Source organism: Fringilla coelebs, assembly GCF_963513975.1.
Source record: "Fringilla coelebs genome assembly, chromosome: 8".
Taxonomy (NCBI): Eukaryota; Metazoa; Chordata; class Aves; order Passeriformes; family Fringillidae; genus Fringilla; species Fringilla coelebs.
The window spans coordinates 29,282,016-29,310,013 of NC_140066.1; the positions used below are offsets into that span (position 1 = coordinate 29,282,016).

At 41.3% G+C, this 27,998-nt stretch overlaps 1 protein-coding gene across 11 annotated transcripts in view; it reads right to left on the reverse strand.

Moving 5' to 3' along the window:
• Positions 1-27,998, reverse strand: part of ABLIM1 (actin binding LIM protein 1) — a 192,337-nt gene that overhangs the window by 67,349 nt on the left and 96,990 nt on the right. For all 11 annotated transcript variants that reach the window (XR_014616344.1, XR_014616345.1, XR_014616346.1 and 8 more), the window contains exons 3-6: positions 22,486-22,669; positions 20,935-21,044; positions 6,259-6,385; positions 5,003-5,096 (exon numbers count right to left, since the gene is read on the reverse strand). Coding sequence is in view for 1 of the 11 variants with exons in the window: in XM_084210467.1 (XP_084066593.1) it covers positions 5,003-5,096; positions 6,259-6,385; positions 20,935-21,044; positions 22,486-22,669 (515 nt within the window). In the remaining 10 variants the exon portion in view is untranslated. The remainder of the gene's footprint in view (positions 1-5,002; positions 5,097-6,258; positions 6,386-20,934; positions 21,045-22,485; positions 22,670-27,998) is intronic.

The window sequence follows — 27,998 nt, forward strand, 5'->3', positions numbered from 1 at the left end:
GGTAACAGTATTTACAAGTACTAAACTTTATTCATGTTAAGTACCACATCTTAAATAACTACTCCTCTTTAAAATCAGGAGCAGCTCGGCATAAATTACAATATCACATAAATTAAATATCACAAGCATATTTAGAACTTGACCTGACCTTGCAGATTGAAATCAAGGGAACCTTCTGGTGGCCTGGACTCTTTTCAGGTCCATCTGTGAAAATGGCACTGTGCCACTGCTCACAAGGTGGGGTGCAAGATTCAACAGTGCACAGGAAGCAAACCCAGGGCAGGCAGCAGCCCCTTGAGCAGGAACTAGAGCTATGCACAGCCAGGAGAAATCACACAATAGCCTTATTTTTGCCAATTAATATTAAGCAAAAAGCATTATAAAAATAAATGTGGGGAGTAGCAAGATGGTTAAGGCACCTGAGAGCAGATATATACACCTCTATAGAGGGTGAGATCAAATCCTGTTCATATCAGTTACAGCTGGAAAAGGTGAAAATTGTAAAAACTGGATTTTGTTCTCGGTCTTTTCGTACAATTCCATGCAAAATATCCACCTTTTTCTGCCCTCATGTCTTCTTTTGCAGAGCTAAGGGAATACTGCTTAGAAGTGTTGTAAGACATTTTAGATAAGCGAAGATGGAATACATGGATGATCCATCATTCTCTGAAGTCAGTGGGAAGCTCTCAAAGGTTTAACACATTTTGAATTAAGCCCTGGAGTAGCAGTTATACTGTGTATGAAAAAACCATTACACAAAATCATTTAGGTGGACATGTTTCAAATGGTTAAGTTTACTCAGACTTGTGGAGCTGCACAGAAATTTGCAGGTTTAGGATTAGACAGGCATCTTTCAAGAGGCAAGCCCTGAAGCTCTGAAAAGCATTGCTCAGTGGGAAGTCTGTGTAGAACTCCTCACTCTCACTATGCTGTTACTGCCTGCTAAAAATGGTTTTTACCAGAGTTAATGGGAAAAGAGTAATTTTTCATAACTAAAGATTCCTTTCTACTAGAGAAATCCAAGGAAGAGCACTGATCTCTGTTGCCTTGACTACATTTCCTGAAACACTGAAGCATTAAAGTATTCATTATGCTCAAGAAAGTTGCAGTATCTATTTCATATTGGACATTTACCACATTTATTGTGTTGGCATGCACTCATCTATCATCTGTGAGTATTTGTCACAGAAAGCAATGTGCCAAATAATACATCAGAGATATCTGAGCTGACTTAAATGCACATGGTATTTTTCCTGCATATTTCCATGGCTACTGAAAGTTGTTACACCTATGACCTAGAAAAAAAGAGCATTCTTCCATGATTTGTGGATATTAACAAAATAAGTCCTGTCTTTCTCCTAATGCATTTCCTAACTGAGCAAAGGGATCACCTCTACAGACTGGCTGGAGGGAGTCTGTCCTTGCATCTCAGTCTGAACCCAAACCTTGGCTTTTCTGATGGTTTTTACTGAGGGTACTCCAGCAGAGCTGCTTCTGAGATAAAGACTCTTAGGTCCACATGAGGAGTGGCTGTCTCCCTTGCTGGCTGTTCATTGTAGGAGACTGGAAAATCTGACTTTCTCAGAGGGGCTAAAGCCAGACTGAGGGACAAAACAAGGAGTTCCCAGTCTGAAATGTTGCAAAGAATCTCCATTTCTCTTTAAATAAAAAGAAATAAATAAGTGAAAGAGGTTTTTACAGGTAAAATAGCACCAGCCCCTGGGAACCCAAAGCTAACTTTCATGCTTTCATCTCCCTTCAGCTTTTCACTGCCCTGGATGTAATAAGCATAAGCAGAAAATAAAGCAGCACCAAAAGGATTTCCTGCTAATCACTTCTGATCCATTAGAGGGAAGTGTTTGTACACAATTACCATGGAATTCCCTTCCACCACTTCTTTGGATGAAGATGATGAGATAGCATACTCTGCTTCTCACATAATGAATTATTTTATTGACAAATAAAATGAAGTGTACTGATTGCTATGTTTCCTACAGGAACTTGCTACAATCATTTTTATTAACAAAGTCAAAATATGAAGTGTTTTGGGTTTTTCTCTGACTGCATGGCAGTAGGCATAATTTGGGCTGGGCAGACATAACCTCTACCTGGACAATTCCTGTAAGGGTGCTACTTCACCCCAAGAATATGGTTTCCTTCTCAAGGGGGAAACAGCAGAACAAGAGACAACCCACATGATATAACTCACCAAACTTCCCAAAGAAACATTGCCAAAGAAAACAAAGAGGGAAGACAGTAATCCTCCCGTGAGGATCTCAAGCTTCACCTAAATTAAAACTTCAGGTGAACTGGAAGGTTGTGGGTGATTTCCAGTACAGGATAAGGAGATTGTTAATTGTCCTGCCTCAAACAGCTCTGCAGCCCTCTCTGAACTGGGGCTTCCTGTTCTGTGAATTACCTCCTGTGGCTGCTTCCCATCTCATCCCCCTTATTAGCAGAGGATTTGTGTCATGCTCTGACCCCATCCTTCAGATGGCCTCTGCTGCCCAAGGGGAAACACACACGTGCTGACACACGATTTCCTCATGCTAGCTTCTGACTTATTATTGCCTTGAGTCATATTCCAGGGCAGGATTTAGTACTGCCCCTTTGGAACTGTGCAGGTCTGACAGGGAGCAGCCACGAAGCAAGCCCACAGTTGTGACAAACTGCTCTGATTGTTGAACAGCAGCTGCTCACCTCCATCTTCCACACTTTTCCAGCACCACTTAAAAGACACAGAATGTCTGAATGTCTGTCCTGCACCTGCATTCCCAGATGGGGAACTTTAATCATGGACTGTCCAAGCTGCTAATGCACACAGCAATGCAGTTAAGACAGTGTCTGAATGGCCTCCCTGCCTATACAATGTTAATTTTTTTTGGTGCAAAGTTTTGATGATTTGGCCAGCCTACACCTTACAGACAGCAGTCAGAGCAACACAGCTTCTGCAGGCCACTGAGGAGTTTGGTGTGTTATGTGCTAAGAACCACTGCTGCCCTCTGCTGCAGTGTTTTGGTTTGTGTCTCTGATAACCAGTGAGAGCCACAAATATTCAAGTAAAATTTCTAGACTTAACCAGAACTTAGCATGCTTCATGTTTCCATTACTGACAAGATAATTTAAAAGTTCTGTTTCTAATTAATCAGAAAAGTCCGGTTAAATAGAAAAAATTTTATTTTTTTAATCTGATTTTGACTCTCAGAAGAGGGACACCCTTATAAGAGTTTGGACATGCTTTCTTTCTGCAGCAAATGCTGTCTCATCTTCTGATTAAAAAAAGAGCCATAGAAGAGTGAGAACTATGAAGTGAGAAACTCACCTTGGGGCCAAAATAAGCACCAAGGTTCTGGGATGCATCCCTGAATGTTAGCATAAATTATGATGGACAGCCAAGTTTCAGGTCAATGGAACTAATCTTTCCTTAGCCTCAGTTTATCCAGTTCTGATGGGACACAGCTCATGACCCCTTAAACAGTTTGGTTTCTTCCTCACTGATGCTAGGAAGAGTAACACAAGTGCAACCTTGCTATGTTCACAGCTACTTCACAAAATGCTCCAGACAGAAACAGTTCATTCCTTCCCAGCCCTCCACAGACTCCAAAACCCCTCTCTTTTGTCATTTTCATCTGAACAGGTTGCATTGCTTACAGCTGAGAGCAGCTGCCATGTACACCTAGAAGAATTTTAGAATTATGTTTCCCAATCTCACAAATCCCATTGCTTCTCTCCTGCAGAGCCTCCTGCACAGCACTGCAACCACAGTGTCTCTAACACACAATGCTGAACTGTAAAAACTCATCAGCAGACAGGAACAGATAAGCAGATGGTGGCAGGCCAGAAGAAGAAAGCCAGAGACACAGCCTTCCTCCTCTGGGGAAAGCCCAGGCTGCTCTCAGTAATTATCTGAGCAGGTCTCCAAAGGAATTGCATACACATTTCAAAGGAGGCAGGCTGAGAGTGTGGCTGATGAAAGAACTGTGCATCCTTCCAAAGGCTCAGGGTGCCCACAGGAGCTCTGAGTCCCTCCTGGTGGCTGCTTCATACTCTGGATGCTGAACCAGAGGAACCTCCACAACTAAAAGCACAACACCATCAATGTCAAACCTGAAACTTCTCACCACAGGGCTGACACAGTCTTACATGTGCAGTAGATGGGACACAAAGAAGGGAACCTGTAACACACTTTCACTTGCAACTTCCAGCTGCTTTTATTTTTGTGACACTTTCAAGTATATTTTCATTTTTTTGCCCAAAAACATCCACTCCAGCTCCTGACCTGAGCTCAAGGCTAAGGTTCTTTCCACTGAGCAGTTTCCTACAGGGACAAGAGTTAAGTTTTGTTTCTCATATCTCAGTGACAAGGAAGGTCCCTCTGTGTTTTGGCCTTAAACAATTCAGTCCTGACACAGAGGAATCCAAGCACAGCTCAAGGATTCCAGCTCAAAGGGGACTCAGCAGAGCCAAGACAGATGGAGGTTGGTGCTGACATCTCTAAAAAGATTTGCTGGTTTCAATGAGAACACTGAGGACTCCAAACAAGAGTCAGCAAAGGAGATTATTCAGAGGCTTTCTGCCTTCTCATTTCTGAGCACGTAATTTACCTCTCCAGCACATTTCTCCCTCTCACCTTCTCAGCATCATTCAGATCTTGTGTAAATCTCACGTGGTAAGTTCTGACAAACTTATGGTTGCCAAAAGTGATTCCAGTACTTAAATTACTTCTGTAAATATATTAAATCTGACAAAATGAGCAGTGCAATGTGCTCTGCAGATCACTATGAAGAGAGAAAAACAGAAACCACAAATCCATAGAAACTACATCACACACTTTTCCTGATGACTGCAAAACTAAAGCACTGAAAATAATTCTGAAAATCAGCAACTTTGTTCTAGAATCAGCAGGAAGCCTTTCTATGGGAATTTTTGTATTCTCTGCAGTTAAGTGAGGACAAAATGGGTGGCTCAATTCTTCATTAAGTCTAGTTCACAAAACACCTACCTCTAGGACTTTCCCAGTAATGAACTGGTGACATGCTTCACACTTGACTCCAAAAAGAACTTGGTAGTCCTTTTCACAGTAAGGAGCACCATCTCTGAAAAAGAAAATTCACAAATTACAAACCACTTCTAATTAAACAGGTTACAGCATGACTTAACTCTCTTCATTTGTCTTCAGTTTGGAACTCCTACACACAGACCCAGGTAAAGGGGAGAGTTCAAGGGAAACACTTTGTAGCACAAGAAACAAAAATAACATTCTCACTAATGCCTTTTAGAATCATTCCCTAAATTTCCATCCAGAGAAGGCATCCAGGACAAACTGCTGAAGCAATCCTCCTTCTTCAGAGCAGACTCTCTACACCTACAGGTGGTGCAGCTCCAGGGAATCAGTGAAACTGTCTCTGGATTGAGGGGAAATCACAGTCTAGCACAAGCAGACAGTTTTTGTTCATTTCAGGAAAAAAAAAACCCAACCCTTTGGTAGGCTGCAAGGCTATAAGCAGTTACTTTAAAGTGTAAGGCAATGCAGTATTTTAGTGTGAACAAGGATCATACAGTAAAAGTGGAAGCACTCGTCAGCCTAGGAACATTTCTCAGGCACCAGATTGCTCTTGAGAAATTACAGATGCTACTTCTTATAAATATTACACATACCCCAATGGCAGGTTTGTGAAATGTACATTGTTTACTTATTTTTTCTCTTTGCTATATGCCTGAAGGGGGAAAAAGAATCTGTATCTTCATTTCTGCTCTTTTATCATTTCCCTATTCTCTTCCCCTACACCTTCTTCCACTCAAAACCTTCTTCATTAGTTTCTTATATGGAGATAAGAAATGCAATGTCAGGTCAATCACACTATCCCACTTTGTTATCTAGCAAAGGTAAGAAATGGACAAATTCCTATTTATTTTTTTTCCTCAAAATCACATGTTGTAAAGCAAAATGGCACAATGCTTTATCTGACTACTAGAGAAAACATGTGCAACAATCCCCCTAATTCTCTATGGCAATGTGGAATTACACCTCTTTTAGCCATGTATTAAATATGGACTGGCATCATTAAACAGGAGCTTTCAGTTGCACTTTGCAGTTCACTTTCCCAGCTCAGCTCTCACTGGGAACAAGGACTTTGGTGTGTATGAAAAGGTGGTCAAAACAGGACCTCCAGATGTGAATTTTGCTGCAAGCCCTTCTCTGCCAGCAGCCAGAACTGTGCCCTGAGTTGAGAGGAGCAGCAGGCAGAGGTTACTCACTTGCTGATGTATTCCCCAGTCAGGACCTTCCCACAGGCCTTGCACTTAAAGCACCCCAGGTGCCACTGCTTATCCAGGGCTAGCAATGCTTGTCCATTTTTGATGTCTCTTCCACAGCCAGCACAATCTGCAAGCAAGCAAACAGATGCATTTATTGTCAGCTCCTTGCTTCATTAACCTTAATTAACTGCCCACCTGTCACAGCCCTTGGCAGCCAAAGGGATGAGCTGCCCAGCGGTGCAAAGGCACATCTTCCTTTCCTTGAACCCTCCCCAGCTCCTGCACAAAGACTCCATCTTTCTCCTTGCAGACATTCTCAGTAGAAAAGGGAAAGTAATTCTGTTTTTCGTGCTGTTTATGATTCAAAGACCACCTGGCAAGCTCAGATTCTGTCAGGAACAAGCTACAAAACAGTCCTCCCTGCAGAAAGCTCCTGTCTTCTACAGCACCCACTGTCTGTGGTTCTGCTTTAGCAAGACCCTGAGAGCTTGCAGGGAGCTGAGAGCAGGGCCAGGGCTGTCCCTGTCCCCGGTGGGTGGCAGCAGAGCCCTGTGTGTGGCACAGGGAGCAGGGACACACCTGGCTCCAGGGACAGCCTCCAGGGACAGCCCTGGCACACACCTGGCTGCAGGGACAGCCCTGGCACACACCTGGCTGCAGGGACAGCCCAGGGCACACACCTGGCTCCAGGGCACACACCTGGCTGCAGGGACAGCCCAGGGCACACAGCTACCTGCAGGGCATACACCTTGCTCCAGGGACAGCCTCCAGGACCAGCCCAGGGCACAAACCTTGCTCCAGGGTACACACACCTTGTTCCAGGGCCAGCCCAGGGCACACACCTTTCTCCAGGTCACACACCTGCCTGCAGGGACAGCCCTGGCACACACCTGGCTCCAGGTCCCACACTTTGTTCCAGGGCCAGCCCAGGGCACACACCTTACTCTAGGGACAACCTCCAGGGCCAGCCCAGGGCACACACCTGGCTCCAAGTCACACACCTGCCTGCAGGGCCAGCCCAGGGCACACACCTGGCTCCAGGGCACACACCTGCCTGCAGGGCCAGCCCAGGGCAGGGCTGCCAGCCCTTTCACTGCAGGGAGGCTGTGCTGCCAGCCACACACAGCTGTGGGAAACTGCAGTTCTCCTGGTCTGTGACTGGCAAAAGGACTCTGGCTCAGGAGTTTTGGTACTTTCCTGGCTGTCACTTTTCACTGCAGTCAGTCCCTGATGGCAGAAAGGGAACCAGCAGCCAGGAGCACTCTGTCCCAGGGGGTGCCACAATATCTCATGTTACATCAGAGATCTCCAGCTCAGCCCCAAGCTTCCATTCCTCTCCCTTCAAACATAAAACACTCAAAAAGATTTCCTGTTAAGGGGCAGGCCAGCCCATGGTAAGATCTGAAGAGACTGCTGTGGCAGTCAGCACTGAGCTGCAGGGGCTGTGCCTCTGTGCCCAGCCTCAGGGGACAGGAGGACAGAGGGAGGGGAGGGCCTGCAAGCCCAGTGAAGTGGAAAGGGAATGCCCATCAGCTCATGGAAGCCACAGAGACAGCCTGGAACAAAGCATTTCCCAGATATTGCTATCCCCAGACTTGGGGGATAGTAATGTCCTTTGGTGAATGCCTGAAACACCAACAAATGACAAGAAAGGGATACAAGCAGAGCTGAGCAATGTGAGCTGTTACAGCCCAGGCAGCAGGGATACATCAGTCAAGCTGGCTGAGCAGGCACAGCCCAAAAACCTTCATCTCCTCCTGGGTTTAAGCCCAGGCAACACCATGCCTTGCAAAAGGGCAAGTCCAAGTTTATTATCACACTGATAATGAGAGGAGTCAGTCCTTCTGAGGAAAGGGCATGACTTTGGTTTGTTGGACAACGGGCCAAAAGAACCCCAAATATGTGCTGCACATTGCTGCTCTCCAGGAATCCACCACTGCATGTCCCTCTTCCTGTCAGCATTCTTCTTCTTCTTCTTCTTCTCAGATCCCCTAAAAAAGGAGGGGAGGGGAACTGAGCACAGTGGGATCTTGTGAGAAAATGCAAGTCACAGACTTGACACAGCTTGGACTTGAAAAGCAGCCCTGAGATGTCCTGATAGCAGGACTCTGCTCCAGAGGACATATGCTACAAGCTGCAATCATGGAATGACAAGGATGACACCATGCAATGTGTCCCTCTGCTCTGCCCTGACAGCTGAAGGCTCCATGCCAGTCTGTGATGACAGCAAAGGCTGGAACAGGTCACCAAGGGACCTGGAATTTCCAGCACAGGGAGAGGAGGGGACAAACACGTGTCAGAGCAGCTTTGGTACCCTGATCTCTGGTTTGGGGAGGATCTGCATCACCTCTTGAGGTCCCTTCCAGCCCTCATTGCCTTCAGCTGAATCTGAAACCATGCAACCTGACCTGGACTGTGAGAGCAAATGGGATGCTCCCCCCAGTCCCAGTGGGTGCTGAGCTGCAGTTTGAAACCAGCCCCCATTTCTCAGCCCCCTGGCACCCCTCCTTCCTCCTGGTGTGCCAGCCTCCACAGCCAGCCTGGGGCCTGGCACACTGGGATGCATTCCCTGAGATATTTTCCCTCAAAAAATCTGCTGTATTTTCCATGCTGTTTTCATTTTTTTTTTTTTCTGGGAAACTTTTTTTCATGAAGCTGAAATTTCTCAGAAATGAAATCAATAAAGCGATTTTAAAACACTTAATTTCCAAAGCAGTGGGAATAGAGAAACTGCCTTACACAAAAGGTCTGCCTAGTCCAGCATCTTTATTGATGCCAAAACCAGATACATGGGGGAAGCAGGGATCCATGAGGTACCTCTGACTGTTTAATTGCTTCTTTGTAAGCTAAATCACAGTAAGCCTGAGCACCAGACTTAGTATTGTGCTCATGTTTAATACAGGGGTTGGCAACATCCTTTATTCTTTTATAACACCAGTAATATCTACACTCTTTCTGGGTTCCTTGAAGTGCTTTGCAAAAGGAAATTAACATCATTTCCACTCTGCTAATACAACAGACACACTGAATGTCTAGAAGCAAAGTAAACTAATAGCCCAGTGCTGCTGTATTAGGCTGAGATGGCTTTGAAATAAATCTGATTTTAATTCTGACAAAACTGTTGGTATATACATGAAAAGCTTGCAATTATCATTATCTCCTAAAATAGAAAGTGAATAGGGCTGGGCTGGGCTAAGAAAAGACCATTTGTTCATCCAAATTCTACAAATAAAAGCAATTATGATCTCAGGCCTGCATGAGGCACATTTAAGCCCTTGGCTGAATGTCACCAGAGTGTGCAGGCAGGATCTCAGTATCACATTAAGCACAATCTGTATCTGTCTAACCTATAACTAGCACATGCTGCAAATGAAAGGGCTGTGAGGTAAGAACAGTGGTCCACAACCATATTCCAGAGCAGACTGAAAAGCCTGACAATCTTTCCTGGATTTGTGTACAATGGTGCCCACCATGGTGCTCTCTGCCTCCATACCTGGCTCTGACAGACTGCACCCCTTGAATCTGAGCTTCCCTGCATTTTCTTCTTGCCATATCACCTGGATTCTTCCTTACAGCCATTCCTTGCACATGACACACTCAGCAGTGCCAAGATAACAAAGAGGAGGAGGCAGACAGTGCAGTGTGCTGGGGAAAATGCAGAGAGAGCAGTACAGCCCCCATGTGCACTTAGATATATGTCATATTTGACATGTCTGGGCACAAAACAAAATGCCTGGACAAAAGAACTGTGCTGTGGAGTCAGCCAGCCCAAAAGCATGGGAAAGTGGGGGGACAGGGCATGCCACTATAAAAAATATATGATTTATTCCTCCATTCTCCAACCACCTTTAGCAGCCCCACTAAAAGACACAGGTCAGGCTGAGCTGCCACCCATGGCACCTTGCTTGTAAAGATATGAGAAAATGTGTTTCCCTTTTTAGCATCTGCACCACCCCAGACATCCAGGAGTGAAGCATCCTGCACAGCAAGCCATTTGTCACTGTCTAAATTAAGCACTGGATTTTCTGCCTTTGCCTCCCTCCCCTGCTCTCAGCCAATAGTGCACAGGTGAGCTCAGAGCTGCTGCAGCTCTGGGATTAACCCTCAGCACACAGAGCAGGACTTCACCCACTCCCATGTGGGTTGCTTTACAAATTTAATAGCAAATATGTCTTTATCCCCCATTCTCTGCTCACCCCACATGATTTTGGAAGGAGAAAGCATCTCTATGTGCTTTTGTCCTAATAAAGAGGGATATGCAAAGTCATGTGAACCAGCTCTGCTCCATGCAGGGTTAGCTCTGTGAACAAAGCTAATAGCAGTCTGATTTAATTAAGTCACCCAAGAGTTCATTCCAATCCTGATGGCCATCAGAAGCTCCTATCTAACAGATAAAGTCTGAAGCTGCCACAACCCCCACAGGTCACAGGTATTTTGTACTCTTATTGCACTCCTCCTGTAACTATTTCCCCTCCTTATAAAACATTGTGAGCTTTACAAAGACAGCACCAGCACCTGTTCTGAAACAGGAAAAGCAGGGAAGATCTGGGGGGAGATTTTTGTTATTATTTTAATACTTAAAAGAAACAGTAAATTTTCATTGGACTTACACAGAAATACATTGTCAAACATAGCTGGACCTAAAGAGCCAGTGATTTGCAAGTGATGAAAGAGGCAAATATTATCACTGGAGTCAAGGTCAAGAAATCTCTTAAGTCTAAATAGCTCTTAGTCACCTTGAGAAACAACTTGTATCCCAGTAATTCTTCTGTGGCAATTTGAAGGTTGTGCAATTACAATTTCTCATAGAGGTAGGGAGACCACAGTTTTTTCTCAGTCACCCTTTAACAACAGATCAGGCAACACCTTCTAAAGCCTTGCTTTAAAATTGAAAGGTTTGATGATATCATGCAGGCTTTTCCAGATCTTCAAGATCTTTCTGTCAAAGCTAAAAATACAAACTCACCATGTTCACAGCATGACAAATGTTTTCAAAGTTTAAAGCATAACCATTTGGTCATTGAGGCTGTGATGAGTTCTGGAAGTCAGAGAAGGGCATACAATATTGGGAATTTTACGTGCAGGATTTGAATCTGAGCCTGTAACTCAGGAAATCTGCTGCCAAACCCCTTCTCTTTGCCACTGCAAGGATGGGAAATGTTTGTCAGAACAAATTCACTATTGCCCTTTTGCTGAAGGCAAAACAAACCCACATAAGCAGCCTTGTACTCTTGAAATCTAACAATAAGAGGCTGGGCTCATACAATGGAGGGAAATAAATTTCCCATGGGAAGTGCAGTATAGCTTTGACAGTTTATTATAAATGGCAAGTTGGGAAAAACTGATATTTTCAAAACAAGTAGTTAGAGAAAACAAAACTGTTTGAGTTATTTAAATAGGGAAAGAAGTCCCAATGGCATCAACTGGCATTCTTTGCTTGCAGCACAAGGCCCTGGAACCATCTGAGTGCCCAGGACTGACTTGTCCTTTTTAGAGACACACTGTTGTACATCCTGGGTGTATCATTAGCCCAGTCACTAGTGCTGTCCCCCAGGGGCCAGTATGGGGCCCAGTCCTGTTTAATATCTTTACTCATGATCTAAATTGCACCAGGGTAGGTTTGTGTTGGACATTAGGAAGAATTTCCTCAGAGAAAGTGTGATTAGACACTGGAATGGGCTGCCTGGAGTTGCCATCCCTGGAGCTGTGCAAGGAAAGCCTGGATGTGTCACTCAGTGTCATGTTTGGCACACTGGTTCTGGGGCATAGGCTGGACTCAATGATCTCAGAGATATTTTCCATCCCAAATGATTCTGTGATTACTGCAAATTGCTGTTTCATCACCTGATTTCATTTGAAGTGATTCAGAAGGTTGAATGCTCTTCCCCACCCCCAGTTGGGTCTGTACTGATTTAAGTGTTTAACAGAGAAAGGCAATTCCTTATTTCCACATCTTTCTACTCCTCATTCCCAAAGGAGACCAAAACAAATGACCTTCTGTCACAGTACTGCAGCAAACTGTCCCTGAAAAAATCCTATCACCAAGTTAACCAACCCAGTCTTTCACCCAGGTATCTGAACTGACAATAAGAGGGTGGATGAAACAGGAGGAGGAAGAAAGAGCAAACATACTACACACAATTAAAGAGAAGAGTTTTTAATTGTCCTATAAAAGAAAGATAAAGCTTTTGGGTTTCTTCCCATCCCAGCACCCCCAGAGCCCCACCTGTAAAACTACTCTGAAGGATAAACCAGAGCCAAGTGCAGATAAACTGAGGTCAGTCTTTTATGCCATCATTTCTTTTACCACATTTCAGTACTCAGGTAGCTCCTGCTGAATTTTAAACTCCTAATTCCCACTCACAGTACCCCAAGAGAATTGCACCATTATCTCAGAGCTGCATTGATTAATGCTCAGTTCATGGACAGCACACTGTGTCTCTTCATTTGCAGACTATTTTGGATAATTTTCAACTGTTACTCTTGGAAAACAAGCAATTCCAACAGGGTGCAAACTCCCCAAAATAGGAGTGGAACTCATCACAGCCTTCAGGAAGGTTTTTATGTCTGTAAACCATATGGCAAACTAAGGTCTAGCTAACAGCTAATTCACTTCTCACATTCTTTTGAAGTGACCTCTGATTCCTGAGGTACCACCTGGCAGCCTTTCTGAACATGACAATTCCCAGACACTCCAGTCCCTGGGGATCTCCTCTCCAGTTGTGCTCTCCAAGCCAGTGATCCCTGCTCATGCAACACCCATTTACTGAGGAATTCTTGCACCTCCCCCAGAGCTTCCTTTGGAATTGGCTCTGGAGCAGCACTCCTGCAGGCAAACCTAAGGACATGGATGTGTTTTGATTTCCAAGGTCAAGATGGGGTTAATACACAGCAAAATAAGAGCTGACACATATTTAGTACTGTCCAATTTACTGCAACACAAAAAGAAATGGGGAAACTGGACTGCAAACACCTTCCTGAAGAACAGTTATCTTGTTGAAAGGAATTTTCTGACAGAAAACTCATAAATCAGAAACTTCCTGCCCTGCCACAGCTATATTTTAAATACAGCTTCTGCTCTACCTCTACCACCCAGGGGTCAAGTTTCTAACAAAGCTTCTATATCTCCACAGAAGGACTGAACACAATTTATCAAGCAGCATTAAAATACTAGTCCTTATAAACTAGGAAAGAGCTGTGCAAATGGAGGCTTCTTGAGTAATTCACCCACTTTTCTGAGTGAGGACATGAAGTGAAATAAAATTAATCCTAGAAAGTAATTCAAATTATGAAAATGCTTCAAAAACTGCAAGCATTCTTCAAAAGAATAAATCATCTTGAAACAATCATACAAATTGGCCAGTGTCATTTAAAGAATTGCACATTCTTAGGCACAATCTAATGGCTTTTGGCAGAAAGGAACTCTGCTTGGGTTTGCATAATTTCTTGAACTTTTATCATGTCATGAACGTTGATTTGCTTCTTTTATTCTTAAAAGGGGGGATGGGGTAAAATTTTAGACCCATTGTATGCTGTATTAAGTCATAAATGAAGCTGCCCTGCAAGGTTATTACAATCAAATTCAGACTAAAGAAATGGAGAAGTAAATAGTGACATTTAAAAAATAAAGGATTTCATTTAAAATCTGAATTTAAAGTTTTAAATAAATCTGAGTTAGAAGTGGGATCTGAAAACAAAGGGAATAAACTTGCTTCCCTTTTCCTATTTAAAATTGGGATATACAATATGTCCCACTTTCAAAATTTTTAAGGTCATGGTGATCCAAAGTAAATAGTTTATAAGCTACAGACTCTTGAAAAATATAAATTCCAAAAGTGAAATATGCTTTAATTCATTTACATTCTTCACGTGTCTAGGAAATTTCTGAAAGTAAAAAATATCTACAGATACTTTATGCATTCTAAATAAAATTCCAACTTTCATTCAAATAGCATTTGACAACTCATTAGCAAAAATAGTTGTTAGGGAAAAATATAGATGTTAAATAATATGATGACTTTATGCAGAGCTCTATTAGTTTAAGTAGATGTGTACAGGTATGAAGTACTCTCATGTTTATCAATTAGTGTTTTATAATTAAAAATCTAAATGCAATCCAAGGTTACAATCAGTCAGGCTAATCAAGCTTTCCTGGGTTATTGAACAAACCATGATTAAAATCAATGACTTAAATCAGTGTTTGAAATCAATCAGCAGTGATGTCCATAGTATGCTTTTATTCTTTGGTAAACAGAAAAAAAAAGAGAGATATGGGACAATGTGAGCCCCTTCTGTCAAGTTCCCCAAACCCTCAAGTGAATCTCCAGTAGCTAAAGAGAGACTGAATGCCACAGAGACATGGGAGTGCTTCTGCTTGTGCAAACAGACAAGCCAAGAATGAAATAACAAAGTTTTTGTGTTACAGCACGCAAAAAACATGAAATGCTCAAGGCTCAAAATTTTAAAAACTTAAAACTTAAAAGTGCATGTTCACAACCAAAAGTGTTGAGCCTCTTTAAGTTCCCCAGGACCCTCACTGAAGTTGTGGATATTGTGGGGGAATATTCCTTAATTCAGCTCAGTGTCCATCTCCACCTGTGCCAAGGACCTGTGCAGCTTTGACACAGTGTGAAACTGGAGGATATTTCCTAAGAATGAGCTCAAAATCATGTGTTGGATGTTGCTCAACACCTTTTTAAATCACTGCAGATATCTTGCTTAGCAACAGTCAGCCAACTTTCCCCTGCACTTCTGAATTCTCTACGGAATCGAAGGAGTTTTCAGAGAGCTCTAGGAAAAATTATAAAGAAGTAAATAAAGAAAAATTACTCAAATGTGGCTGAACAGTTAGAAATCCAAGCTGCTGACTTTTCCCAAGAACTATGATTAAAAGGAATTTTGCATCCATTTTAGCTAAGTTCTAATGGAGAAGTTTATGATGCTTATACATCAGCTCTGACATTACTTTTGAACACTGGCAGCAATCACTTATATTTTTATCTAATGAAAGGACAGTTATGTCCTGACTATAGGACTGCATTAAGAATTAAAGAGCCTTTCAAGGAGGACTTCAAAGTAAATTTGCTTCTCCATTTTGATGCTCTGTTGTTTCAAATACAATGCTGCTTTCTGGGCAGTGAGGCAAAAGATGACTCCTGTTTTTTCCTTCCCATCTCCTCCTCCTTCAGCATGTATGCTGTGTTGGTTCTGCTTTACTTCAGTATTCCCAGAACCTTGCTGGAAGTTTCATTTATTTACTGGGAACTTTACTGCCTGCATCTTTTTCAAAGAGATAAGGCTGCTGAATAATTAGCAAAGACACCTTTTTCCCACAAGTCCATTAAGCATTAAGCTCATTATTTATATCACAATAGAGCAGAGATCCCCAGTTGTGGGACCAAATCCATCCCTGCAGACTCTGTACTGACAGGCATGAAAGCATTTGTCCCAAGGAGCCAGAACACAATGTGCAGAGCAGACCAGGACAGAGACACAAAACACGATGTGAAACCTCCACGTGGCCGCCGGCTGCTCGGGGAACAGCTGCACCAGGATTATCCAGGAACCCTCCGTGGGGCACTGTGGAAACTGCTCCACGTCCTGGCTGTGCTGCAAAATGCTCTGTGCTCACAGGAGAGACTTTCACAAAGAAAGGGAAGTTGAAATATCTTCCCTCTGCTCCTGGCCAAACTGTTTTGCTGTGGTGGTGTTTGAGGGTCCCCAGGATGAGGGAAGAGATGAGGATCTTGACTCCATGTTTCAGAAGGATGATATAATATAATATAATATAATATAATATAATATAATATAATATAATATAATATAATATAATATAATATAATATAATATAATATAATATAATATAATATAATATAATATAATATAATATGATATGATATGATATGATATGATATGATATGATATGATATAATATAATATAATATAATTTATATATATTTATATATATTATAGATATAATATATAATATATAATATATAATATATAATAGATATTACATATATACTATAATATATAGTTATATAATTATATAATATATAAAAATATATACTATATATAAAATAATATAATTTTTATATATATTTATATATTATAGATATTATATATAATATATAATATAATATATATAATATATAATACATATAATATATATAATATATATAATATATATACTATAATATATAGTTATATAATTATATAATATATAATATATATTTATATTATATTATATTATATTATATTATATTATATTATATTATATTATATTATATTATATTATATTATATTATATTATATTATATTATATTATATTATATTATATTATATTATATTATATTATATTATATTATATTATATTATATGAAAATTATATTATATTATATGAAAATTATATACTAAAACTACACTAAAGAAAGAGAAAGGAGACATCAGAAAGCTAGGAAAGAATAAATAATAAAATAATAAATAAAATAATAAAATAAAATAATAAATAAAATAAAATAAATAAAAAATAAAAAAATTATAAAAAAATTATAAATAAAATAATAAAATCATGCCCCTGACCAGTGAGTCTGACACAGCTGGACCACAACTGGTCATCAGGCAAAAACAATTCACATGGAACCAATCAAAGAGGCACCTGTTGGTAAGCAACCTCCAAACCACATCCCACAGCCATCAGAGTTATTGTTTACATTTCTTTTCTGAGGCTTCTCAGCAGAGAAATCCTAGCAAAAGGGTTTTCATAAAATATGTCAGTGACATATCACCACTGGCGTTTATAGGACATGAGTTTCTATTTCACTGAAAAGAAACAATGGTGAAAGTCTTTGTCACTGTTTTGAAAGATGAATTTTTCAAAATGACAACTCCAGTTAGGTGATTAGGATGCTTCAGTTTCTTTTGGCTAGGGAGGTTTGTCCCAGAAAACACGATTTTCACTTGAAATGCAATTTCTTAGCTAGTTCATGGACATCACTAAAATGATCCAATGTTTCAGCAAAGAGATAATCAGAAAGAACGAAAACTTCCAGACCAGCACCCAGATAAGGAGCCAACAGAGATCAACCTCAGGTAGAAAGTGACACAGCATTCTTATTACTGAAGTGCTTCATTGTGGAAATAGTGAATTTCCCAAGGGAAAAAAGCTTGAGGAAGAGGGACTAAGCCATATTCAAAGACATGTACAGTCTCTTCTGGATTCCAGAGATGATGCCTGGGCCAGAGGAGTGCTGGCCCGAGCTCCACAGCCTGCTGGCACCACCTCCTGTGCCTGTCCCAGGTGAGGGGATCTCTGTGCAGCTGCTCTGCTCTCAGCTGGACTTCTCACAACACCTCTTGTGCATTCGGGAAAAAATGGGAGCCAGTGTGGCACTTCTTAAAAATTAAGGTCTGACTTTTATCTTCAAAGTCTGCTTCAGTTCATTTACCAGCTGCCTTGGGGAGAATTCACTTATAAATGAACCCTAAGGAAGGCATTTTATGCAACTGCACAGTTGCAGTTTTGCCCAAAATTTAGAAATAACAGGTGCCTGCACAACTGGTGTTCTGGAGAGACAACGTGGACCTTAACCACAGTGTGTTACCATGCAGCCAGAACACCACAGAGAGCAGAAAGAACTAGGGACAGTACAAATCAGGCAGTCATAACACCAAATACAAAACCTGGGCACTGCTTAAAACATAAATAGCAATTACTGGGATATATTATTGCATTGCTCCTTCATTGGGCCCCAAAGAAAAAAATTTCATGTCTTTGACAGGATCTTGAAAACCCTGAACTATGCAAGGCATCAACACCTCACTTCTGGTCAGTGTTATCTACTTGTCCCCTGTTTCTGTGCTGCTCTACATCTGTCCCAGTCCCTTTGCTTTAGAGTTCACATGCCATTTATCAAGCTGTCATGTGAAATAAAGCAATAACAAAACCAAACACCACTCATTTCATTTGTCTGCAAAGAGATTTACAGGTATTTGTTTTTAGATTTCCTGCTGGCTGAATGAAGATCCCAAAGTTAGTGCACTGTGTATTTCTAGCAGTAGCCAAGGAATAGGATTGATTAAATTATAAATTATGATTACTCTACTGCATTTGAATTTTAAAAATTTAGAATAAAAATAGAGTCACTGAATTGGTTCTTCAAGAAAATAGCTGTAATTTCAGGTAACACATGTGCAGTGAAAGAAATATATTACTAATATGAATAAGGTAAGTAAGTACTATGGACCCAACTAATACTAAAATACAAAAAAAAAGAAAATTAATTATTTAGTATTTTTCCCATCTGATTTTCACTGCTGTGCACTACAATAGAGTGTAACAATATTCAGGTTCATGTTATTCAAGATGTTAACCCCTGTACTCAGATTTGATTTTCCTTGAAATCATCCAAGAAAAGCTGTCAGTAAGTTTTCATTTGTGTGAAGTAACAGACACTGGAAAATGTCAGCATTAATGCAGACATGCTAGGATAAAAGGCTTCCTTTCACATTACACCAAGCAATCAAACCTGATTTATCTGCAGTCTACTGATTCCCTCAAACTTTCCTTGTTTTAAGGAAAGTTTTAAGGAAAATCTCCTCTAGTGATCTACTTGGAAGTAATCATGGGAAGCTGACAGCAGTATAGGATATGAAATAGATGCAGAGTGTGAATCAGAGACTCTCCCAGAAGAACTTGTATTTTTAAAAATCCTTTCAAAAAATGGCAAAGCATTTGAAAAAAAAAATTATGTGTGTATTAGCCAGCAGGAGAAACTTGGAAGTAATCTGAAATACTTCACAGTAATTAAAATTAACTCTCTGGTGCCAGAAAGATTCTTTTCTGTATCTAAGTCAACTTTTGCACAAAGCTAAAGCAGCAGCTGGCATGTATTTGAAGACAGAGGATGCTTCATTGATTTTTGAAAATGGATGAGTTCTGAACGTGTAACATAAGCTGTTCTCATTTTTATTTGTCTGTTTTGGAGAGTTTTGCACTAAAATGACCTGAAACTCTTTATAAAAGAACGAGATGCACCAAGGCAAGTGCCTGGAGATTCCAAAGTAGTGCACTCTCTGCTGCTGAGAGCAGGAGCTCTCTGGCTGTGTGTGCTGGCAAACCAGTTTGTCAGCAGGACAAAACTATGATTAAAACCCCCAATAAATCTCATCACAAGTCACACAGAATGTTGCTTTTCAATCCTTGCTCCCTGTGGTGTCAGTGTGGAAGCCAAGCAGCAATTCCAGCAGAGACCATGGCTGTGGGGCTGTCCAGCTCCCTGGCTTGCCAAGGGTCAGACAAGGTCAACCTGCCCTTTTCCAGGGATTCTGGCACCTGGAGGCAGGCATGGGGCGAGTGCCACACTGCTGGACAGGTGTGCCACCTCTGGAGAGCCAGATCCAGGTTCTTCTATGCTCTGGCATCCTCACAAAAAGAACGTCAGCACTGTCCAAGGTCCCCATGCCTTGCAGTTCCTTGCCAATTATGCCACCTAAATATCAATTTCCACATCATTCCTCTGCCTCAGAAGGATTCTCTGCGTGCCTGAAGTCCCTCATAAATTTTTATGTTGTTTTTTAAAGTCTTGTAAGCCGTTTTGCAAGTCCCTAAATTCTTCCTTAACTGATTAGGCTTGTGTATTTTCAGCTGCAAATCTACAATTATAGTGGAAAAGCATTACTTCCCAGACAGAGAGACACAATAACAAAAAGAGTCTCTCATTTTCCCTTTGTCTAAGGGTTTGATTACATGCTCTCAGGCAAATCAGATATCCTGAGATTCACTTGACTCATCCATGGAGCACAAACATTATCCATCTTTGTCTTTCCACAGCACTTTATAATCCCAGGATGTCAAAGCCAAGTACCAGGAGAACATACCCAGTTTCTCCCTGAAGGAAAATCACCCTGTGTCACAAGGAAAGCTGTAGCCATTTTGATTTACAAAACTACACTGGGTGAGTGCTGACTACAATCCAGCAGTCAGAGAAAGAAACCCCCAAAGATTAAAACAAATTAACTACCAGAGGCAGAGATTAATATCAGCAATTTACAAATTACCTTTTAAAAGTGTTAAAACCCAACAGCAAGCCAGCTTAACTTGCCTCCCAAACTTTCTTTATTCTCCGTCTTTTCCTTTAATTTGCTTCCTGTGTCTTTTATAATGGTTTCCTGAGGTTCTGATCACAGTATCATTGTGGCATCAGGCTCCTGGAAGCATAATCCTGGAGATACTCCTTTTAAAGGATCATTTAATTGAATTCTTAAGTAGGAGAAGAAAATTAATTTCCTCTGACTTCATCCTCTTTTGAATACTTAAACTTGCACAATCATACATTAAAGAAATAGAATCTATCAACTTTGAAAACTCAGGATCTATCACTTAGATACTTTTCTGGTGCCTGTCAAAGCAAAATTTAAAAAAAAAATCATTTTAAAAATCCAACCACTGGGGAAAAGTAATTTTTTCACATAGAAATGTCCAAGTGTCTCTTCCCATCTGTAATAACAGGCACTTAATGAAGAGGAAAAAAAACCCACACAGAAATTCTCAACACAGTTCACTTTTCTAAATGTGAATAAAAATAAAAACACCAAAAGATTGCATTATGTTAGTTCCAATCAAATGCTGATGAGCCTGGAAAAGTGAGAAGCTTCAGAAATGAGATGGCAACTTACTGCTTGAGGCAGACAGCTCTCTGGGGCTGGAGGACATCGGCTGAGCACACATCTGACACAGACAGTCCCTTCCATTAAAGGTAACTCGATCTCCTGGTGGAAATGGACGCCTGCAAAGTTCAAGAGAAAAAGGTATTTTTGCTAAGGTTATGCCAGAGGTTTTCCTCTGCTCCCCATGCCTTGAGTCTTCTGCCTTCCTCCAGAGCAATCAGTATTTTACAGAAATTCAGGCCAAATAGTTTCTGCAATGTGGCCCTGGCAAAGCCAGGCACTGGAAGAAATCCAATCCATGGATGCAAGCAGAGCAGAGGTTAGACTTGCCTTATATTTTCATTTTAAAAAGCTTATCAAACATACTTTATCTGAATGGTAGAGACAGTGAAATCTGCTAAGACACAACAGCAACATTTGTGATGTTCTCAGCGTGATGTTGTGGATAGCAAATGATACAGAAGTGAACTCAAAGAATCAGAACTGTTCTTGAGGTTGGTGAAGGAATGTGGAGCTAGTCACTCATAAATGTTAAGAATGTGTGTTAGGCAGAAGTTGACATTGCTGTTAACTCTTATTTGGTGCCTAAATCAGAGGAGGAACAACATTTAATAACCCCAAATCTTTAATAAGGAGTGTTAACTGCTGAGTGCAGACCCCCACCTCACTCCAAAACTGCTTAGCAAATCTGCTGCTGATTTCAACAAAACAAAATGTTACGGGCGTGGTTTCCTTTCCACTGCCATCTCTAAGTGGGCCAAAAATAAATCAGCAGCAATACTGAATTTCATTAATCTATTTCAAAGACTCATCTTTTGTTCATTCAACGTAAAAAGATTGATGCAAGTCAACGTACAAAACATTGATGTCATGTTTCACACTGTCCCTGGGAAATAAAACTGCAATGTATACATTATATGATTACCAAAATGCAGGAAACTCACACCCTGTTTAAAACAGAAAACAATCAAAATTCATTCAATAGAAAAGGGCTTGAAAAATGTACCAGGCTAAAGGACAAAGGACTTCAACTACTTATCAGAGATAGGAGTTTAAAATGCCACCTTTCTCTGATCCACAGAGCCTTAGCTAACTCCTTATGACTTGCTCAGAACTGAAGATTGGTTCTCTTACTGGGGACAAGAGAGAGTATTTGGGAAGAGGGGGAATCCACGTAGTCCCAAAGCCACGTGCTCTTACATGGCTGTTGGACTGTCCTCAGAGCTCAAATGCAGCATCCAGAATTTTGCTGCACTTCATTTCTCCCACAAAGCTGGGCTGATCACCTCGTTATCTCAGTGTGTCAGCCTGACAATTCTTTCAGACATGAGAGTAACTTTCTGAGAACAGGGAACTGCATGTCATGCACAAGCCATGTCCCCCATATAAATGAGAGACATTTTCAAGACTTTTCAAGTCAGATCCACAGCAGATCTTCTATAAGAAAATAAAAGCGTTCTCAAGAGAAATCTGTCCTGGGACTTGTGCCTAATGGCAACACCTTTCCTTGTGTTTTCCTTGACCTGGGTTGCTGCCATGCAGTTTGAAGGGATGGCTTACTTGCAGACAGTGCAGGCAAAGCAGCTTGGATGGTAAGTTTTCCCCAGAGCTGTCACCACTTCTCCTTCCACGAACTCGCCGCAGCCGTTGCAGCGGGTGCCGTACATGCGCTGGTAGTCCAAGGTGCACAGATATTCTCCATTCTTAATAAAGAAGCCTCCTTGTGCCAGGTCACAGCCACACACTGGAACCAGAAAACAAACCACACAGATTAGAAAAATATCACTGCTAAGGATGTTAGCTGCTCAATTGTATCAGTAAAAGGGTGAGGAGCCAGTCAAGGATTTCTGTGACTTGGCAGATTTTCTGTGTAAAATGCCTATTCATGCAAACCAGAACACATCACAACCAGGTGCCTGGCTTGCTTTGAGAAAATATTCAGAGTCCTGCATTGGCATTTCTGGTCAACACAGAGACAGAAAGCAATCCTACCTCTAACAACCAAACCCCATGAAGAGAAAGTGCCATGGGAGACTGAATTTCACACTGTGCCTTTAGCTTGGATTGAACAAAGAACTCGAAACTACCTATTTACTGTTCCCCTGTATCACCAAAAATTTATACCCAGCTCCTCCCAGGCACTTGGGTTTCTGGCACTCCTCCTGCTCCTCTGTATATTGCTGTATCTGTGTAATTCAGTAAGAGAAACCACTCTTCACAGCAGTCTAGCATGTTAACTCTGCAAGGAATGCCATCTCATCCCCCTTCATGAGATTCAAGTATCTTCAGATCAAATATCAGAAATATTCAATATCGAGGATTTTGAGTATTCAGGAAAAATAAATAAATAAAAAAATAAATAAGCAGTACACAAGGTCCTTGCAGTTACACAGTCCTTGAAAAAAATAAAATATGAAATACAGAAAGACTATCAGGGGGTCAATTCCTCTTTCTGCCACAAGTCCCAAGCACAATATTGTACTCAATATCCATTCTCACCATTGTTATAATGGGCTAGTATCTTACTAGCTACCTGCCTTGAAAATTAAAATTGCAAGGCATTTGGGGCAGGGATTGTAAATTTCCTTTGTCTGTTGCCCAGCCCTGGAGGTCTAATGACTGCTACTGTAACAATAATTAATAGAACAATAATAAACAGAACTGAAACGCAGCTTAGAAGGCAAGCACTATCAGCACCAGCGTTTTTCCAGTTTCACATTTCTGCATAGACAGTGGTAATATTCCATGTGCAAACAAATTACATTTCATGGTGGCATTAAATCCACAAGCAGCCAAAACTCAATTATCAGTGACTGAGGAGAATTACAAAGAACTACTGTTACGGCTCTGTTAAAATGCTGCAAAAGCTTCCAAGCTGGTTTTTAAGGTTAACCTCCACAAAAAAAAAAACAAAAAAAAACAAAAAACAACAACAAAAACAAACAAACAAACAAACAAACAAACAAAAAAAAAAACCAGTTTTGGTCCTTCTTTTTCTTCTACTGATCTCCATTTTGTTTAAAATATTATTTTCAAATTAACAGTAAAATATCCTGTTAGGCAGAATGTACAGGTAACCTCTATTTTATAACCACCACAATTTTCCACTGGAGGTCCAGTGGAAAACCTACTTAAAATAGGTTTGCTTCTCTAAGTTACTTTGGGCAGATCCTTACCATTAAATCATGTACAAATGGAGAATTCTGCTTTAATGTTTGCAAGATTCTTTAGAAACTGCTGAACTTCATGAAGTGTTATGGAGTACTCATGTGTCTGTAGGATTATTTGAATTGTAGTTTCTAATTTACCTTGTAGCTTTAACATCCAAGTAAGTCCATTTCTCAGCCTCAAGCTGAAGTGTGCAGCTGGGTCTGCCTCAGGAGCTGCATGGATGAATTCTTTGGCTCTTTGCTATGATCCCCAGTTCCACCAAAAAGTCACTTTTTGAAGAACTCATCTGGCCACTGCAGCCCCCTTTACCTGCCTAGGCACGGCTCTAATAAGCTGGAATGATCAAAAGTAACTTTCAATACCACCTCTGTTCCAGCTGCCTCTAAAACCCAGCTTCAGCATCATAAAGAGGTGGCAGATCATTGTTTACAAAAACTGCTGCAGAATTGGAAGGAAAGGGTTCCTGCACTCACAGTTATTGGGCTCTATCCCCCTTGCACACATGGCCACAGGGTTTCAAGCCTGACAATGAAAATGGGGGCTAAATATTTCACAAGTCTTTTACAGACAGCTTTTGTCAAAAAGAAGCTCCTTCTACTGCCCTTTTCCTCATGAAGTCTTCTTTCCACCAGTCTCTAACTCATTCTGCAAATGCCTCAGAATGCCTGAGCTGAATTCTGCCACCCTGGCCAGCCCTGAATTCAGGCCCAAGCAGAAGTGCTCATGATGGGAGCCCCCAGCAGCTCCATCCTCTCTGGCACACACCGAGATGCAGGAATTAGAAACAAGCCCTGGCTACCCCACGTTACAAGGGATTTTTGCAGTCAATTTAGCACATGTGCCCCTATCACTGATCACAGCTCTGAGCTACATGGGGAAAACAAGGGTCACCCAGACTGTTAGCAGCCCTGGTTGGAAAAATGCTGTTCCAGCAGGCTGCTTTCACTTCCAGTCAGAGATCAAATCAGAAGGGACAGACCTGGCTGTGCCACACTCTGTGTACAGGGTGCTGTGTAACAGGGAAGGGATTTGAACACCTCTTTTTGCTTCTTTTTGCAGCTCTGCAGAAGTGCTGCCTCTGCCAGTGTATCCCCCCAAGGTGACACATACCGCCTTAGCACACGTATTTATGGCCACTACAGAAAAACCACAAAAAGAAGGGAGGAATGGCAACTGTCTTTTATTAAAAAGAGAGGCCATATGCCCACCACTGTTCATGCCTCAAGCAGCAGAGGCAGTGAAATCAGCTGTGAACTCTACATATGTACAGCTCATTCTGATGGTGTGATCTATGCAACTGCTGTGGTACACATATCATGTCATCAAAGAAAAATTTATATCTAAAAATTTATACCTAAAAGAAAAATTTATACCTAAATTTATACCTACCAGTTAACTGTAAACATGAAACTGGTTTTTTCCTATGCTGATGGGGAAAATGAATTTGACAAAATTACTTTGTGGAGCCAATAGTGATGCACAAATTGTGTTTGAGAAGGCAAAAGCAAGAGGTATTCTGTAAATATCCATCACACAGAAATAGTTCTACAGAAAAAAAAATTTCCCCAAGATCTTTCCTGCTCAGTATGATGCGAGAAATTCTGCTTTTCATGACCAAAACCCTCTTTCTGAAACAGGAGACTCTGGGGAGCATTTCAGTTCCCTAAGGTACCACAAGCATGGAGACAAAAAAAAAAATTCTTTAAATGAAAGAAGAAACCATTATCTTCAAAAGCTCTTGGAGGAACTCAGCCTTTCTCTCAGAGTCTGTATATCAAAGAATTTCATATTCCAAACAAACCATCCAGCCTCTCTTTTGAATGGAATAAGCTGGAATACAGTTCTACCTCCCACTGTAAGGAAAACACCCACCCACCAGCTTTTTCTGTCTTCAGCTACTCTCTGGAGCTCCTGTTTTGCATCCCTTGAGCACAAAAAGGTTGGAAATACTGCCAGGGCTGCTGCCAGCTCCCAGGGTCTGGCATGGAAATCTGGGCTGGTCAAGAGCAATCCAGCTGCCTGTGGATCCAGGGACCTGGACCATTCTTCAGGTAAGTCACTTCCAAGTTTTAATGGTTTTAATGATGATAAAAATGAAGAGATGAGAGTTTTTCAAAGAGAACAAAAGCTGGACCTGATCCCACTGAGCATTATTTAGGATTTCCATAGCCTTACTGTCAAGGAGAGTTGAACTCCATGTTGATATTGAGTAAAAATTGTTTCAGCATTGAAGAAAAAAGAAACCACACAAGGAGAGTCTGTGAATCTGAGCTCTCAGTCTGCAGAAGGGAAGGCTATTCATTAAGAAAATTCGAATGATCTACTTTGTTATTGTGCATTAAATAAGGTGCATACTCAATTTCCTGTTGGGGTTTTATTTCCTTCTTGTATTTTTCAGCTGCATGGAATAATGGAGCTGTTTTCAAGCAGGGAAATAGTCATACAACAGTTATTCTTAGGACATAATGGATCTCTTGTTTGAAGCGAGAAAGGAATTTGGAAATGTTTCAGTTTATCACCTACATCCAAAAAAATACACAGGGAAAATCTGTTTCTTTTTTTTTCCACATAAGAGTTTAACAAATCCCATATTGATGAAAGCAAGGTTCAAGTTCTTATTAGAGTTTAAAGTTTCTGCATTTCAAATGAACCAAGTCTCCTTCTGCCTTTTACTCCTCTCACCAACACTTTTCTTGATGGCATTATTCATTTAAAGAATGATTATACATCCAAGCATCATCAGAAAAGCACAGAGGAACAGTAAATCTCAGCAGCTGTGCTGCCCTGGTAGGGAGATTGCAAGGCACCAGTAAGAAATGCATCCAGCAGTTTGCCAAAGCTGTAACAGAGATCCCAGTGACCATTTGTCACACTGCTGTCACTGGAGATGTTTTTCTGTCATACACTGATGAGAGATGCATTTTGATTGAAGCTATTTGATGTCCAGCATTCCCAGTGGTTCTGGAATCTCTTCTCATTTCAGCAGAAAAAATGCAGCACAAGAAACCTGCTGGGAAGTCAAAGCACATGAACACGGAACAAATACAGGTGACCTTAAAATCTGCTTTTATGATGCTTGGCATCAGGTAGAGGAAAGGTTTAGCAGCTATAACACCTCCTGAGCAAAAGACAAGATTGAATTTCTCCCTTCTTCTCCTCTGCTGACCTGAGATCCCCCTTGGGAAGCATCCTCCAGCCTTCAGTCAGGCCTTTCTCCTCTCTGATGCTCCCCTTCAAGCACCCTGCCTGCACCACTCCTGAGTGCTGCTGTCCCTGTGTCACAGGCAGCTCCCAGTGGGGCACCTGACTGAAACCCCTGGGCATTCAGTGCAGGCATTCACTCAGCTGAAACCAAAAGGGAATTAATTCTGAGTCCCAGGTGAGCTCAGTTTTAACCAGCTTCCCAATCAATGCCATGACCCTGCCTTCAGTCTCCAGCACTGGAGGCACAAATAATGCTACACTGGGAGTTGTTCCTGTCAGCACCTGACTGGCACAAATTTCAGTCTTTGTAGCAGTCCAACAGCCAGCAGCTCATACCTGAGCTCAACAGCGAGCAAACAGCAGCTGTGTGCAGTGCAGCAATGTGACAGCTTCCCCACTGCCCCACTGAAAAATCAGTGTTTGTGCACCAGGATGGAAACAATGGCAGGAATCATTCAGCCATTTAAAACACCTTTCACATTAAACTAAGCACAAGGTGGAGATCAAAGTCATTTACAGGTCTGGGAGAAATGAACCTTGAAGAAAAGGCAATCAGTGGAAAAATGTCAAAGTTTAGCCTCAGATGCCTTGACTGTAACTATCTAGAGGAAACATCTCTCTAAAAAGATTTTAAATAAGCAAACCAGGAATTTAAGGATAGAACAAATCCAAACCTCATCCAAGCCAGGCAAATGAAG